At 40.6% G+C, this 17673-nt stretch overlaps 6 protein-coding genes across 6 annotated transcripts; 2 read left to right on the top strand and 4 right to left on the bottom strand.

Annotated features, from left to right (window-relative positions):
• Nucleotides 1-563: 563 nt before the first annotated feature.
• PAAG_06346 (hypothetical protein) lies at nucleotides 564-816 on the bottom strand (the record flags this gene model as incomplete). Its single annotated transcript, XM_002791561.2, has 2 exons — nucleotides 564-572; nucleotides 634-816. 2 exons carry the CDS (start codon nucleotides 814-816, stop codon nucleotides 564-566), a joined length of 192 nt encoding a protein of 63 aa, XP_002791607.2.
• Nucleotides 817-2551: 1735 nt separating this feature from the next.
• On the top strand, nucleotides 2552-3348 carry PAAG_06347 (hypothetical protein; the record flags this gene model as incomplete). Its single annotated transcript, XM_002791562.2, has 2 exons — nucleotides 2552-2836; nucleotides 3034-3348. 2 exons carry the CDS (start codon nucleotides 2552-2554, stop codon nucleotides 3346-3348), a joined length of 600 nt encoding a protein of 199 aa, XP_002791608.1.
• A 362-nt stretch (nucleotides 3349-3710) lies between these two features.
• PAAG_06348 (DNA replication complex GINS protein psf2) lies at nucleotides 3711-4846 on the bottom strand (the record flags this gene model as incomplete). Its single annotated transcript, XM_002791563.1, has 3 exons — nucleotides 3711-3819; nucleotides 3933-4540; nucleotides 4733-4846. The coding sequence occupies 3 exons, from the start codon at nucleotides 4844-4846 to the stop codon at nucleotides 3711-3713; spliced, it is 831 nt and encodes a 276-aa protein (XP_002791609.1).
• Nucleotides 4847-9676: 4830 nt separating this feature from the next.
• PAAG_12205 (hypothetical protein) lies at nucleotides 9677-9913 on the bottom strand (the record flags this gene model as incomplete). Its single annotated transcript, XM_015847724.1, has 1 exon — nucleotides 9677-9913. The coding sequence occupies one exon, from the start codon at nucleotides 9911-9913 to the stop codon at nucleotides 9677-9679; it is 237 nt and encodes a 78-aa protein (XP_015702636.1).
• A 758-nt stretch (nucleotides 9914-10671) lies between these two features.
• On the top strand, nucleotides 10672-14178 carry PAAG_06349 (alpha-1,2 glucosyltransferase alg10; the record flags this gene model as incomplete). Its single annotated transcript, XM_015845867.1, has 4 exons — nucleotides 10672-11524; nucleotides 11578-11715; nucleotides 11774-12516; nucleotides 14056-14178. The coding sequence occupies 4 exons, from the start codon at nucleotides 10672-10674 to the stop codon at nucleotides 14176-14178; spliced, it is 1857 nt and encodes a 618-aa protein (XP_015700093.1).
• A 919-nt stretch (nucleotides 14179-15097) lies between these two features.
• On the bottom strand, nucleotides 15098-16529 carry PAAG_06351 (hypothetical protein; the record flags this gene model as incomplete). Its single annotated transcript, XM_002791566.2, has 2 exons — nucleotides 15098-16362; nucleotides 16421-16529. 2 exons carry the CDS (start codon nucleotides 16527-16529, stop codon nucleotides 15098-15100), a joined length of 1374 nt encoding a protein of 457 aa, XP_002791612.1.
• Nucleotides 16530-17673: the final 1144 nt, after the last annotated feature.

A 17673-nucleotide genomic window follows, 5' to 3' on the forward strand; every position in this document is an offset into this window, starting at 1 on the left:
TAATACCATGGGATTCTGGGGAAATAAACCTTCTTTCCTTGGATTTTTGGAATATAATGGTATTTGTTTTGGTCTATGGCTTGAAGCGATCAGGTTTATCTTTATTTTTTCCGTTGACAATGGTAATCATACGGTCTGGTGTTCTTTTGATAGGGCTTGCAAAGGACGAGAACGGAGGTGTTATTTTGCATTCTTTTCCGTTTCAAATGATCTGAATGAAGGATTTGTTTGTATATTTCGCATGTGTCTTCGTGGTTAGTGGCATTTCGTCTATTACGTCGTTTTCCTTATCCCTTAATGAAGAGTTATATCATTTATAGTTCCTGCGGTGTGTTTAGATGGATATATAGACTTGTGATGTTCAAGCATATGTCTTAGCAAGTGCAAAACCCAAATGGAAGATGAAATGATTTACAGAAGCTCAACAGATGGTTTCACCTATCGACTTTTAAGATAGATGCCTCAAAGTTACTAACAATTCCATGAAAAGTGGAATATAAAAGCTTATCCATTACCTGGTACAGACGTATGCGGAACTCCATGGCGGCGGTGCTCCGTTGCCCTCAAAACTCCTAGACACCATCATCAGCTTTGCAAAAGAAAAAGACAACACTGGGGAGATTTTCTTCCCACAATTGAAGTGAAAGTAGCAGCCCATTGAGAGCCATCTTCCAATGCTTGATCAAGTTGGCGATTCACCTCAGCAACCGTTTCTTGGATCGCTACTGCCTCAACGGGCTTGTTATTGGCAAGCATATGCGTCTCCAAGGTCTTTGGTAGCATCATCTTAAATGTTGGCTGGCCAACGCTTGTCATTTCCTCTGCGCTAAGAGGAGGGATGCCATCAGGCCTCGAATTTTCCCTTCGTGTTACATCCTGAATCCCTATTTGTTTCAAGAATGATACGATTAGACCGGGGAGGCTGGAACCTCACTGCTAAACTGTTGTCGGAGCTATATATGGGCCTGTTTAGAGAGGAAATGGGAGATGTGGTTGCAGGCTTATCCACACTTTAGTGGGCATGCGGTCCCGGGAGAGCTGCGATATACTCCATATGTTGATTGTGCGGATCCGACCTAACATTGACCCATGTCATATCTCCCCATTGAAGACAACCACCGGGCCCTTGAAAAGGTCATTTGAGCATAGATCAGCATATGGGATTTCCACTAACTGTGAGAACTCTGGGGGAAAGGGGGAAAATAGACGTAACGAAGCAGCTCCATCGGATTTGATACCACTGCCGGCACATCTATAGCTTTTAATGCTTGCACGACAAGTTTTTATTTGCAGGATTTAAACCACCTACCCTGCCCTGATTGCCACATCTCGCTTGATATTCTCTGTCTGGATTGATGGCTGTGGCTGCAGTAAACCCTCGGCCCATTGGAATAAGACAGGATACTGTTTCTTTAATCTAATATGAATTTTTAGCCATTAGCAAAGAAATATTAATATATACAAAGACCAAAATAGCTGCAACCAACCTTTTGTGTTTTACACCTCTACGAGGAAGATTATGCTTAATCCTGGCCGGAGTAAATCACTTCCGTTAATTTTAAGTGCGGAAATATATACGATTGTTCAACTGGTGGAAGTAAATGCGTTAACAAGATTAAAGTCACGTACACTTGGTGGTTTATCTCCCCTGCGACAGACTCAAGTGGTCACTGGAATCTCCAGCGCTTGAAATTGTGGAATAAATTTTATTGGTCTTATGACAGCGTTAATCCTTGAAATTAAGACCCGCTGGTGGCTGATGTCGAAACTCGGAATTACAGAACTATCAGAAGGGAAATAAACACACTCCTGATGCCTGGTGTCCATAGCTATATAGCTATACCTATGAATACAGCAATCTCAAGAGGTTGCCACATACTATATGCAATCACTTAATAATGGCCGTGGTGCCATTTCCCACAGCTTCGGCCTGGGAGAAACGAAAGATAGAAGCATTGCAGGCATTTCATACTACCAGGTATGCAGACAGTTGCTTGTAGTGCCCACACACCAAGAGTTGTAACTAGTATGTACATTTGGCAAAGTGAGGTATCCAATGTCTTCGATTGATGTTGTTGTAGAAGATGACGTAGTAGTTGGAAACCGTTACCAGGTGAGATGTTGTCAGTTAATAGACGACATTGGGATCACTTCCGATCAATGTCAACTACTTGACAACGGAATTTCTGTTGTGAGAAGAAAATGGATCTGTCAATGTTGAACGCTTGAGGCGCTTAAAGTCACGTGTTCCAGCTGCCCCGGCTAATATATCGACAAAATCTTGTTTGGCCACCTAAGCGCCCGGCGCCGTTTTTTCCGCGCTCCTCTTTATATCATTCCCCTCGGCTTGAACTAGAATTCATCCCCATTATCCATACTTGCAACTTGTTGTCCTCTGGTCCTCGTAAGTATTTTACAATTTTGCCACTCTATACAGTCCTTACATCCATCATAAAATCAACAACTAGCCACCAATCTTGATCGTCGGAAACCGACCTAACTCTGAAGCACGAACAAGTCTGGCGCGCCAATCCGTAAGCAAAACCCTCACATGGCCGACGCGGAGCCATCCCTCAACATCCCTTCTCTCCTTACCCTCGCCGTCTTCTCTTTTTTTGTAATCCGGTGGTTCTTTGGACGAAGCGGCGCTACCCCATCGAGCGATGCCGCGGAGCGGCAGGGAAGCGGAAGGCGTGTTGATCCCGCCCACGTAGAGCAGCTGTCACAGATGTTCCCTCAACTGGACAGGAGGGATATCATGTGGGATTTACAGAGGAATGGGGACAGTATTGCTGCAACATCGGAGAGAATATTGTCTGGCGGAGGACTGGATACGGTGAGTTGGAAACCTGTGTTATCCCCTTCTCGTCTCTCAAGCACTATTTTGGCTGTATCTCGGAATCTCAGTAGACCAGTTTCTATATTAAAGGGGACATCAGACATTGGCAATGTCTAACACTTGAGGCTGAAGGCCCGAGTATCTATTAAAAGGATAACATGCTGACATGTTGACTCGTTTTCTCTTTCCTCTAGCCACCACAATCCTATCAGCCTCAGATCCCTGTCCCGTCAGCCCCAATGACAACCGCCGCCGGTTCAAACTCCCGATCCACACCTAAACCACAAGCGCAAGACCTCATATCACGATACAACCTTTCCGATAAAGTTAAATCGGAATCAGCGCCAATCGTGGAAAGCTCGGGCTCTGAGACAATTATACACCAGGGAAGCGCATGGTCACAAAACCGAACCGAGAGACAGCGCCTTTTGCAGCAAAGAAGAGACGAGATGATCCTGGCTGCGAGGAGGAAATTGCAGGAAAAAGATAGAACGGCCGGGCGAAAATAGTAGGGACTTTTTAAGCTGGTCGACCTGTATATCTCTTCCTAATCATGGAAATAATTTCCCTGGCCTGACGCACCTCGAAGTGTTTTTTTTTTGGTCCAAAATACATGCGTCACCGGTGCAGATGTTAAGCCTTGGAGGTGGGGCTCCATCTGTCAACCATAGTATCTGGATGACATTTTCTTGTTTTCTTTGCTGCACTGCTAAAGATTTGCTTTAAAGTGTGCTTCTTGTTTTGCTTAATACCATAGTTATACCTGCCTTAACTTAGCCATGCATAGAGCCAAAATTATGTATTTATTGGACCCCCTGTTGACCTTTGCTATAGTACGTCGATTGACAGATGTCCCAGAGATATGCATCTCTTACAATTCCATGTCGTCATAATCGTCATTCGTTTCACCGTACTGCCGATTGGCTGCTTCTTCTGCTTCTTTTTCCCGTGCAGCTTCTTCTTTTGACGTCCCAATTTGTCTAGGAACAAAGAAAAGAATCAGCACAACTAGTATAAAGCTGCAGAGCCGTTAAAAAAGTATGGAATATCCCCACCCTTGCCAACCTTGCGGGGGCGTATAATGTCCACAAACCTAAAGATCTCTGCCACTCCAGACATGAATGCTCTACTCTCACCGATTTCCATAGCTCCCACACCGGTCAATTGCAATCCGTCCCCTCCACCAACCGCAGTGGCATCTAGTCCTTCGACTTGGATTCTCATCTTAGCCATTCGTACTTCCCTCAAATCTCGTATCAGCCGACGTATTTGGTCTGCATCAACCAAATCATCGCTTGCGACATCTAACAGCATGGTCGCAAGCTCCAGCCAGTGATATGGAAGAGAAGGGGAGACGACGGAGGGAGAAGTCAACCTATCCTCTGCGGTATTTTGCAGTAGAAACGGTGGTGATGGGTAATATATTTGTCCGTCCAGTGTGTACTCATGTGTTGGAGGTCCATTTCTGCGGTTCCCCATTGCACGATCTCTGTCTCCGGCGTTGTCAGTAAGTGGTGGAGGTTGTGAAAACGCGTCTCCCAGTGAGTCGCGGTCAGTTTCTACTTCGAGAATGAGAGAGAGCGCTTCGGGATTTAGCCAGGGAGGGGGAAGGATGTTTGCGCGTCGTTGTCGTTTGAGGAGGAGGGCTAACCAGAGTGGGAGGTTTGTTCGTCGTGGTGGGACGAGCGGGGGTATGGGCCCCTTGACAGAATGAGGGAAATATGGTTAGTTTATTACGTGGTATGGTGGCATTGAGAATAGCAAAATTTACGGTCAGTATAACTGCCTGCGGAATTGGCCTTCTGAATTTCTTTTGGAACCCTTGCAGGGCGGATTGTAGGTTTTTTTTTTTACCTATGCTTTATTTTCTCGTAGCAGACAGGGTCAACTCACTCCAAGCAATTCGAGCTTCTCAAGACGCTGTCGGGGAATGACGGTGACCATTTCCATTTCACAAAGGAATGCAATTTCGGGGGGCGTAATACCCCTGGGTAGAGGGAAAGCCATGGCAGGCGAATTATAATAAACACCGGTGATTTGCGATTTTATGATCTTATCTCCCACATTTGCCAAAACAGTTCACTCCCATAGTTGAGATCGCGTCAAATCTGTGGGATGATTGGTCTTCCATTGGTGGGAGGACTGGCCACCTTAACTGATATACACGTACATCACGTGAGGTGGTGCGGCTACCGGGCGGTCATGCCCAACAAAATCTCTTAGAGGACCGTTGTCTACCTTGTTGCATTGTGTGACTCTAAGCAAGCTAGCTAGCTACTAATAAATACATAGGTGCACGTGATCTCGGGTAGCTGGGGAATCCTCTAACACCCCCCCATACCACAGTGAGCCTGAGCTCTACCCTATCCCCTAGCTGCTGAATGCCCTCAAATCCACAATAAAAATTAAATACAGGAATCAGATGCTAGTTTCTCTATTAGAAAAAGCTCTATTATGGCTTCATACTGTAACTTTGCAAAGAATGTACACAATTATTCCTCTAACCTGTATTCTTATTATACCTTCTTAAAGGCTACAAAATCATATAAAATTAATCATCCTCATCAATGAGATCAGACCTCTGTCAATCCTATTTTCTCCACAAATTCATTGTAAGCTGGCTTTGACAGAGGCTTTGTAAATTCATCTGCTTTATTTACTGTAGAATCTATGTGTGAGAGCTTCATCTCTTTTTTCTTAACTAGATCACAAAGTATATGGTAATGAATTTTTATATGATAGAATCTTTTTATCAAGAACTTCTTCTTTGTCAGATCAATGACATCTTTATTATTCATCTACAATGTTGTGCAGATTTTTGACTTTTCTTTCATCAGATCTGTATCTTGCAGTATATCATTGAATCAAATAAGTTCATATGCAGTTTCACTAATAATAATATATTCTGCTTCTATTATTGATTTTGCAATTGATGTTTGATATTGTGAGCACTATGATATTGAGAATTCATTAATCATGATGATATAGTCAGATGTTAATTTATATTGAGAGTCTGCATCTGCTTAATCTGAATTACAATAAGCAATTGATTATAGATTTCTATTATCTTTCTTATTTTTGTAAACTATTTTCAGGGCTTTCATCTTCTTTACATAGTAAAGGATATGCTTCAGAGCCACTTAGTAGTTCTTATTCAGGTGTGAGTTGAATCTTGACAGATAATTCACAGTAAATGCTAAATCTGACCTTGTGCTTGATACAAGATATTGAAGTGATTCAAGTCTCTGATGATATCTCATAGCTGTAAACTTATCTTTCAATTCATTATTTCTCTCTAAGATGAATTCAAGTTGTATATCTGTCATCATAAATATGCCAGCAGGGTTAATTTTATTTATTCTAAAATCTTCAAAGATCTCTTCAATAGAGTGAGTCTGTAAAATTACTAAGTCATCATTTGATTTGTATTTAATCTTCATTTCAAGATAAGACTTGTCTTTTTCAATATCTTTTGTGTCAAATTTCTTCTGTATCTTACTCAATACTCAATCTAATTCTATTTTTTTGAGGTTTATAACTCTGCAATCATTAACATACAGTGTTAGATAGATTTTGTAAATAGAATAAAATAGAAATCCTTTATCATATTTTGAAATTCTGAATTTCAGTGATGAGAGATGCTTTATTATCACAAAATATTAGATTTTTGTAGCTTGCTTCATGCTATACAAGCTCTGTTTGAGAAGATCACCAGTCCCCTTCTTCCATGTTTAATGTTTGTAGATAACTGCATATAGACCATTTTATTCTATGACAGTACATCATTGAAAAATACTAATATCTAGTTAATTGATTTTGATTTTCAACCTCTGGCAGTTGATATAATGAATAGAAAGTGACTTGTAGACTTTGAGATGACTGCAGTATAAAACTTGAAGTAGTGAATGCTCTACTGCTACAGAAATTCTCTAATTACTCAGCAGATTCTAAAATGAATTATCTTATCTCTATGATTCAACTTATAATCAAACACTCATTTGTCTATCAAGATATTCATCTCAGATATCTTCTCAATGATAATATATATTTTCTTATTTTTAAATATTTTGACTTCTTTTCTCATTATCTCAAGTCAGTGATTTCAATTTGAACTTTTATTTACCTCTGTCAGATTATTTGAGTGATTCATAAACATGCTCAGAATAGAATCAATGTCACTGATGAGTATCTCAGATTTATTATCCTTGACTAGCTCTGTCTCATTGAGCAGATAGATCAGATCAATGATATTTTTTAGATCATTATTAATCAATATCTTCAGAATCTCTGATTTATCTTTTATTAGTTATTCTAGTAGACAGTGATATCAGTCATTCAGAAGATTAATATCATCTAATTTCTTTGACAGTTTGATATCTTCTCTTATTATCTCAATAGCTTTACTCACAGTATTTGCAGAAACAGATTTTGTGAAAAGATCTTCATCAAAAATAACATCTCTAGCAATCTCTAATTTGCATTCTTTTGAGTCTCATATATAGTATTAATGCAATTCTTGATAACTCATCAATCATCACTTCTTGTCATCTGTTCTGTCTGCAAGCTTATTTATCACTTTCAGATTCTTCTTGTAAATCTTACATTCTCATCTGCAGATTCAATGAGCTGATGATTGAACCTCTGTTCAGACTTTAAAAAATATCAATGAACTACTATCTTTGCAGTCAAAAATCTTTGTTGATGTAGAAGATGTATTTATCAACATTACAGCTGTCTGCATTGCTTCATTTCAAAGTTCTCTGACAAGCTCACTATCAAATAGTAGACTTCTTGTTTTATTTATCATTAACTGATTCACATATTCTGCAGAGTCATTTGATTAAGATGTATCTGAAGTTGTCACTTTATACACTATTTTTTTACTCTTATAAAATATTTTGAGATCATTACTTTTGAACTATCTGCTATCATTTTAATATATAGTCTCTACAGATTATTGAGATATTACTTCAATCATGTCAATGAAGCTCATGAGTACTGATATGACCTCTGCTTTTATGATAATTAAAATAATTCATCTAAAGTAAGTGATGTCATCAGTAATTCTTATTTATTATCTTGCATCTTTTTCAGTGAGTAGATTTTCTTTATCATATAGTGTTTTTTCTTCTTCTGCAAAGTTCACAAAAAATCTCATTGCTGATTTGACAGCTCTGCTCATTGAGACAAAAGACATATAGATTATTTTAACTTATATATATATCTTGCAGAATGATAAAGTTCTTTGATTTATTATTCACATCTCTAGTCTAGAATCTGCAGTCATTCTTGATATATTCACTGAGTTTAGATAACTTAGCTTTTGATGTCACTGTGTTATCATGTATTTCAAAGTCTTAATGTCTCTTTTGAGCAACTTCATTAGAGAATCATCATTTGATTGCAAGACATATACAGGTTCAAAATCATCATTTGATATTGTAAAATGAATCAAATCTCTTAATGCTGGTGATTTCTCTATCATATAGATATTCTTTTCATTCAAATGCACTATGAAGCCTATTATTCTATCAGAAGATATTATCAAAATTGAATGATTATTGTCATATGTCAATTGTTTGAAAGTATAATCTTTGTATATAAGTTTTTCAAGACTTATTAAATTGATCTTCAACTTCAAAATATAACAGATATCATTCAGTTCAATATCTGATTTCTCAATTGAGATGCATATTCTCTCTACATCTGCTACTGATGTTGTAGATTTATCTGTCATCTTCAATATGATATTTATTTTTTAAAATATAATCTCAACAATATTCTTCAAAGATATAATATAAGCTTCTGATTCAGAGTTTAGAATTTAAATATTCTTTATCATTTTATCACTAAAATAAATTATCTCTTTTGCAGAGAATACTTGCTTCACAATATTATAAACTGAAGTAGTGCTGTCTTTATTCTTATTTTTATATTTATTCTTTTCTTTATAATTTGCAGAGTGTTTTTTTGAATATTTTGTTCAATAATCAATCTTGAAATACTTTATCTTCTGATAGTAATAGCATATCTTTTTCATGTTGTTGCTATTCTGCTTGAACTTTTTATCTTTATTTTTATCTTTAGTTCTCAAATTCTTATTCTTATTCTTATTCTTTTTTCATAAATCTTGAGTATTATTTGTAGAATTTCTTATATTTGTTGTAACAGTGTTCTGTTCAGAGTCTGATAAATATAATAGAATATCTCAACACAGTCTCATGAAATCTATATTAATATTGCAGATATTGACATCTTTTTCAGTGTAATTCATTCTATTTCTAATGAATGATACTCATTCAGCACTGATACCAGTTAACAAGTAGTTGAAAAGAATAAAATCTTTAATCTTTTATCTCAAATGAGTATATTTAGTCTGAATGATGATTAGACATTCTATAAAAACTCTATCTGAGCCTTTTATCTTAGCTGTTAAGTTAATCAGTTTCTCAAAAAGATGAATGCAGTAGACTGCAGATCTCTCTGAGAAATTCTTTTCTATAATTATTCATAAAATATATGCTGACAACTGATGATCTGAAAGTATTGTAAAATGAAATCTTGCTTGCAGAGAGATTGAAGACAATATATAATTATAGAGTCATATATTTCTTTCAGTTCAAAAATATTACATATTCATACTAATATCATCCTTTAGAGTAGATTACTTCTCATTGAGAATATCATTGATTTCAGATTGCTTAGCAGTCAGTGTCATCTCTTTTCTTCATATTGAATAGTTCACAGAATTAGTTAGAATAACAGATTTCTTGATGTACTTCACTTAATCTCTAAATTCAGTCAAGATCTTCATTATGACAGTAGTTCTATCTTTTTCTATAGATAATTTGCAAGATCTTCACTCATTTTATTGCTGTTAGCATTGATAATTAGTGTCTCTTTGCTAGCTCTCATCATTTTAACTTCTTGCTGAAGTTTTACAATCTCTAATCTCATCAGAGTTTCTTCACTAACTCCTGACACCTGGTCACTAGAGTCAATCATATTCTCTGACATTTTGTCAATCAGGTCTTCATATATGTTATTAGACTCATCTGATTTCTCCAAAATCATCTTATCTATTTCAAATGCTTCAGGGGCACTTCTACAGACTGTAATAGATGTAGGCAGTGAACCTGCAGACTCTGGAGTCCTATTCTCCAGGGTCCTATTCTCAGATCCTCAGTTTTGTCTCCTTTTTGGCATGTATTCTTCTGTCAAATCTGGCGTTCCACCCGAACGTAGATTGACCATTGATGTCGTCCAATTGTTGTTCGCGTTTTTCCTCACATTGTTCATAGCTGTTCGTTCGTAGCCGTTCATTCGCAGCTGTTTGTTCACAGCTTCTCCTCACGTTGTTCGCAGCGAAAGACCTCTAATTTGAGGGTCTCATAACCTCTTAGAGGACCATTATCAACCTTGTTGCATTGGGTGACTCTAAGCAAGCTAGCTAGCTACTAATAAATACATAGGTGCACGTGACCTCGGGTAGCCGGGGAATCCTCTAACAAAATCTTCAGTAGCTATGGGCTTAGTCATTTAAGGTCATGTGATAACTTGATTTACTTGAACTCCAAAACCACAATTGATATAAACTTGCTCCGGTTTGAAGCAGAAGGGAGGGCAAAATATGCATAAGACTCCCTATCATTACCCCCTGTTGATAAACTACTAAATGTGGTTTAAATGCATATCGGATTCGATCCGTACAGTTTGCGACCAAAAGTGCGTGCTAGCTGGTTCAGGGAATTGGTGACAGAAGTTGCTCTGAACAAGAAATCACAACAGACCCCCGATCCTTTGTGGGTAGATGATTTTGCTGAGGAGGCGATATGGCGCCTGAGGAAAAATCAGTACCCAAAAGGACACAGAATTGGTGGGTAGCCTTACCTGTAACATCGACAGCGTTATTCGCATCCACTCTCCTCATCATTTGGCAACTCCTTATCAACTCTGTGGTCCCGGACCCTTATTTGGACGAGGTATTCCATGTTAGACAAGCACAGGCATATTGGGTGCATCGGTGGCGGCAATGGGATCCTAAAATTACCACTCCTCCAGGAGTATACATATGCTCATACATAATCGGCGCTGCTTTATTCGCCGTCGGGTTACGGCCAACGCATCCCACAGCTTCGTTTTTCCGCTATGGAAATAGCATTGGATTGTTCAATATCCTTCAACTTAAGCTTAGAAAGCTTATAGGATATATATGGAATGACAATCTCGTGTCAACGACTCAAAGTTCGGCTGTTTCTGTTTCGCTGAATTGTCAAGAGCTGTGGGAGAGAAATCTGACAGTGTTGAATATTTGTCTCTTTCCTCCGCTATTTTTCTTTTCTGGACTCTACTACACAGACATAGCCGCTCTCTTAATTGTGGTGGAAGCTTTTATCTGTGATTTCAGCCGGAGTCATCACCGTGATGCCCGATCAACCCCTGGCGATAATATGGTTGCCTTATCCTGGAGAGATTTCCGGTTTTTGATATACAGCTTATTTTCTCTGACATTCAGACAAACCAACATCTTTTGGGTGGTTGTCTTTCTAGGGGGGCTACGGGTTGTGAAAACACTGCATAGGGTGACAATTGATTGTCAATCCACCGACGTTTGGAGAATTGCTCAGGGTAGCTGGGAACTCCATCAACTTTATGACCCTCCAGTTAGCCAGGCATCTTTCCAAGGTACTTCCCACGTCGTCGGCGAATGATGCAGCTTTCGCTAACTTGTTCGATAGACTATTTAAAAACGTTGGTTTCCTTAGGCACCTCAGCTATAGCGCATATTGCCCAGGTAATTATTGCGCTGCTCCCCTACTTATTCTTTCTTGGTGCATTCGGACTATTTGTCGTCTGGAACGGATGTGTAGTTCTAGGTAAGTCTCCATTCAACATTAAATTATGTATGATTGATCCCTAATTGGAACTCCTCAGGCCACAAGGAATTCCATACTGCGGGCCTGCACCTCCCGCAAATGCTCTACATATGGCCATACTTCGTATTCTTCTCGTGGCCAATAGCCTTGGTACCCTTCACCATATCCATCCTCCAACGGTCCTTAACGAAGGCTCTTCCCAGCATGAAAACTGCAGCAATTTTTCTTCCATTAATGCTAATAACCGTCCACTTTAATACTGTTGTCCATCCATTCACCCTAGCCGATAATCGCCATTACGTTTTCTATATCTTCCGCATTCTATTGAGACATCCGCTAATAAGATATTTGGCCACTCCCATTTACTTCATTTGCGCATGGGCTGTCCTTGCAACTTTCAGCGCAAACTCTCCATCAGCTTCAGAAACCTATGCGCCAGATGATAGCAGCTCTAAAAGTAGCCAAAGTCTGCCAACGAAGGTGCGAGAGAATGATCCACCTCGAGTTCGAGTTAGTTTTGTTCTTATTTGGCTAATAGCCAGCTCACTTTCTCTTGTTATGGCACCTCTCGTTGAACCGAGATATTTCCTCATACCATGGGTGATCTGGCGGCTCCACGTCCCGCCGCCATCAACCAGAATGAACGGGCTCCCAAAAGGTTTCGGGAGGGAATATAACCGTGCCAAATTACTACGATATCTTCCTCTACTCTTGGAGACTGCGTGGTACATTGTCATTAACGTAGTTACCGGGTATATGTTTTTATATCGAGGGTTTGAGTGGCCACAGGAACCAGGGCCGGTACAAAGGTTTATGTGGTGATGATCTATTCGGGAAGTTTGTGGATTTTGTTCGCTTGTACGATGTATTTAGTGAGACAAGGGAATACGATAAGCATTGGTGTCAAGTGAAGGGAGAGGGGCACCACATCCTATCTATTTTAGTTAGTTGTAGAGATAGATGGAATACATCCTTGTTCAACAAAGTACTTCCAACCACTGTCCTACAGAAGATCCGATTCATTTCGAGCATCTCTAGAACACTTCTAGAATTTGTCATCCGACCATTACTAGTTACCTAGGTAGGTTATTTGAATTGGGTAGGGTGGGTGTTTAGTCTGCACCCTATATATACAGAACTGTGCTCCGCACCGCGACGCAGACAGATCCGAGACTGAAAAATTGCAATTTTATTTCATGCACAGACCCCAAAGTATTCCCGCTAGATGGTCTCTCCATAGGGCTGAATCCCAGACATGACATGTTCCCGTCTAAGCATCGACACGAATGCGCATAGCTATTAAAAGCAGTTGTAAATAAGACACAAGCTGGCCCATTGATGTCATTATTCATATATATTGGGACATATATAAAATATTTCATTCCAATAGCAAGTGGACATGAAGAAACAAAGAATCCAAATGCTAGGGGAGCTTCAAAAGAATCAGAAATTTTGAATCCTGTTGCTTATGGGTTGTTCTTGGACGACAACGTGGAACGAGGAAATAGGATGCATTTCAGAAAATGGTGCTGGCTGAGCGGCAGAGCAGCACAAAATTGGCCTAGGGCCATTATTCTCTCAACATTCTTGTTTACCAATCATTGTTAGTGAGCGTAATAAGCCTCCAAGGACGCGATTTGGGTCTTGAATTGCAAAGCTGTAACATTCAACAATGTGTGGGCCACAAGCAGGGAATATTTGAAACAAGGCCGCTGTGTGTAACTATCTCAATTGCTCAACGGGGTGGAGAATGACGAGAGAATCGTGACACTCAGGCAAGCTCCTAGTTCCCAGGTTGGTGGAAGAAAAGTACTAACAGAATTTGCTAGAGTAGTTATTATCTAACTGTTGCACCACAGTTGTGAGCTATCCAAATAATTGAATCGCAAGGTCTTCAAAATAGTAGAGGAATAGGAAATCCCTATCTCTCTTTTTACGTGACAAGGGAGACCGGTCTGTCTGCGAGCAGGAAATCGACCAGCTGACAGTCCTCACTCTCATTTGCTGTTCCTTAGCATTAAGCTCTCGTTTCCTCTTTGTTATTGTGGTTGTTGTCTAGGTTTCGCACAAGTGTAGCTGATTCTGACGGAATCTTCTGAAAAAAGGGATCAACACTCCATAACACATGACTGCGGATATATCCACTGGTCTAGGGGGACATAGATCATCTTTCCGATGCAGTTAGCTACCTGTCCTCTTGCTTTACTTCAAAGTACGCGCTATACCAGACGTGAAAAGCATCACGAGGGCACCTAACCCCATAACTTCGCGTCCACCATCCTCACATACGAACAGATCAATTCTTTCAAAATGTGCATTTCTCATATATTCTGTTTATAGTTCGCTGCTGGTGCCCTCAGGGGTCCGACTGCATACGAAGTCTGTCGGGCAGGCTGTGCTGTGGTAGTGATGGCTTGTTTGTTCGGGCTGTCGGATATACTTTGGGAGCCACGGCCGTCATAATGGCCCTCGCCACGATCACAGCTTGCAATTCTATCTTCGATGCTTGTCAGGCGGCATGTGTGCGGCGGATTTACTTCTTACGCCTAAATAAAGGTTTGTTTTGAAGATGGAGTGGTAGGCGAAGGGTTCGACTTAGTTACTGACTATATCTCACCCTCAAAAGTTACACCACTTAATGAACTTGATGTCTTGTCAAATTGCTTTGTTGTATGCGATGAATCGAACTCCAGACGGGCAAGGAACATATGAAATTGGAACTGAGTTTAATATCGGCCGTATATATTTTGACACGGAGAAAAAGTTAGTGATTTTTCGGTTCTGTGCTATTGAAAATTCAGCTGCGACCTTGCTCAAGGGTAGTTATATCTAAAACTTGAATAGCTGTGTGTTGCTAAATATAGTGTGGGTATATTATGAATTTCCTGGACGAAAGGGGGAATCAAAGGTTTTAATGCATTCGAAGCTGGAAATATGAACTTACGTGCCTTGATAGCCATACAGAAGTCACAGATAGTTTATGACCAATATGAATTCTGATTCCTCTTGATGTGTAGTATTTCGTTATTTATAGCCAATGAGGTGGTTCATGGGGTGAAAATTATTGTGACAACACCCCTGTAGAGGCTCGATCAACCCTGCCAACCGGTAAGCATCTGTATCCATCATGGCATTTATCCCCCCATTAAGCGTGTTCATTTTCGCTCATTGAATTGTAAACTTCTGATTGCTAACCAGTATGCTCAATATGAAATGCAAACATCATTGATTCTCCTTCGATTATCTCCAGGCTCTCATAGTGTTATATATTAGTGATAGACATGTAGCTTACTTAATATCCAGTCCTTTTGCAAACTTCAGCCATCCCCATTCCTGGTTGTTCTGACATTCTCTTGAAAAAAATACCACCTAGACAACCTAACTAGCCAGCCCTAGGCCCAGCCAAAACAAAGAACTCCAGGGGCCGTACACAGAAAGCCCCATTGACCTTCAATTTGTAACCATTATCCGCCAGCTTCAGATCAACCCTCCGCACTATACTTATCAGCGTAATAAGACACCATTGCCAAGCAGGTACCGCCCCAAAGCAACGCCTCTTTCCATTTCCGAATCCCTTCTTCACCCCAGAGGGAAGCCTGTCATATGCCTCTCCGAGCATTCGCTGCGGTTTGAAAGCTTCTGGGTCATCAAAGACAGCTGGATCACGATTGACGGCAGCGAGAACTGCGATCATAGGCTGGTTTCTTGGAATCTGATACTTGCCATCTGCCAGCTGAACTTCACCAGGTTCGTCGGAGGGTATGGGCTCGATATTAAATGCAGGTGCGACGGCGGAGAGGCGATGTGACTCTCGGAGAATGGCTTCGCAGAAAGAGAAGCTGGATAAGTTGGATGGTGAGATTTGGCCATCGAAACCGAGAATGGAGTCAATTTCATCCCGGGCTTTTGAGATATCTTCTGGGTTTTGGAGCAGGTAGTATACCGCAAAAGCGACTAAGCAGGGAGCTGTAGCGGAGCCGATGAAAATAGTGATTATTTCATCAATCACTCTTTGTTCCTCCAGAGTTTCACCAGTTTCTGGATCTGGAGTGTTTAGGAGCGCATTGAGCATGTCGTGGTTTGGTGTTAGCTCTGATTTGCGGCTAGAAATGATTTCCGCTGCATAGGTGCGCATTGTCTTGATATCCTTGTCGTATTTCCGTTGATAGAAAAGGCTGGTTAGAAGTTTGGGACGGGTGGGCCGCTTCATTGCTTCGAGGGTAGAGCTGTTCATGGCTCCAATCATGGGTGGTTCAGGTCCTTCGAAATAGTTGGCGGACTGGTTGAAATAGCAGGATAGAACTGATTGAAGGTCCGAACGCTGCAAGTCGCCAGTCACATCGATGCGCTGATCAGGTTGAGAGGTCCACTTGGAGATGAGATTCGAAACACACTCGTTCATTTGGGCAAACATATTTTCCGCAGCGGATGGGGTTACCATTGGAGCCATAATTCGATGCGCTACATCCCAACTGCTTTCATGATGATATGCAGTAAAAAGGGAGTCATGCACCGCTTGACGGATCTCAACTACGGGCCCCGTTACACATTTCCGGAATCGACCCTCATCACAAATTTCCTCGAGGAGTGCTGCACTTCCGATAAAAACGATTTGGTGACCGAGGGCTTTGACTCTGAATATCTCTCCTGTTAAGTAATCAACACCTGTATATCCGTGCTCCGCGATAAGACCCCTTGGACATACCGTATTTGCCCGCAAGTTTTCTTAATGAGCCCCAGGTATCCTTTGTGTCAATATCGAAAATATTGCCCAGGATTGGCACTCCCGGAGGCCCAGGGATGGGAGTCGTCATTTTTGTTTGCGGGGTAGGATATGGTATTCGTGACAGGCTTGTTATCTAGCAAGGCCGGAGGCATAGGAATGGATATTCTGCAGCTTTTCAACCGGAGACAAGGTTGGGTGGCTTAATATTTAAACGAATGGAGAGACATATTGGACTCCGTCCAAGCTCACGAACTTGGATTTTAAAGAGGTCCAGAGGAGTCAGCTAACTACTTCTAACATCTTCGCCCAGCCACCCATATGGCTGGGACAGCTGGGTTGATGAAATTCAAAATAAACGCATCATGTTTCGCAGCAATCTCTGGATTGGGAAATCGAAGATTCGCCAGCCAGTTAGCATTCGAGTCAATCTGCCTTCATAACGATCCAATCGCAACGCAGCCCTCAATATTTGGACAAGTCGTGTAATCGAATCAGGATGCGGACATAGTAACGAGAGGTGAGAAACATTCAGCCAAGCTAGTTATGTATGGTTCACGGATTTATTGAACCACTTTGGGCATAGATCGTGCATGCTCGTTTGCCATGGCTCACAAGCGACACTAATCGAGAAGCTCAGCTCCGGAGCAGCCCAATTAGAAGCCAGCATCAAATTGTAGTGGAAGAAACACAACAGCAATGTCAACAACGATTGGCCTAGAATTGAAACAGGCAAATTCTCCATTTAGTCTCGTTGTCATCATAGTAGTTTACTGCTGTTCATGTAACTCTATGGAGCATACAGAGTATACAGGCCTCCTTTTCTTTCTGCGTCAGAGTTCGAATGTAGAGTTATAAGGGAAAGATTAATTGGAACTGCAGTTGGGGCAAGTTTGCAAATTATATGCACATAAAAAATAAAGAATATGGTTTGGTCTTTGGTCCTTTCCATTGGCAAGCAAATCCACCCACAAAAATTTTACGGAGGAGAGCTGCATCTAGTGACCAAAAACGCCCAGTCCATCACAGGTTCCTGGAAAATTTGGTCGTCGTCGTTGTCTCAATAGCCAAGCTGTTATTTGACATACATTACTGAATGTATCATGATTTGCCAGCATCCGGAATAACTCTGAAAACCCTTGGGAGAAGGTAAGTTGTTGACCGGATGAAGAGAGATGAGGTTGAGATATTTAGGCCAACGCACTGAACCACGGATCAACCTCGGGCCGGCAAGC

The sequence above is a fragment of the Paracoccidioides lutzii genome (assembly GCF_000150705.2).
Source record: "Paracoccidioides lutzii Pb01 unplaced genomic scaffold supercont2.18, whole genome shotgun sequence".
Classification (NCBI taxonomy): domain Eukaryota; kingdom Fungi; phylum Ascomycota; class Eurotiomycetes; order Onygenales; family Ajellomycetaceae; genus Paracoccidioides; species Paracoccidioides lutzii.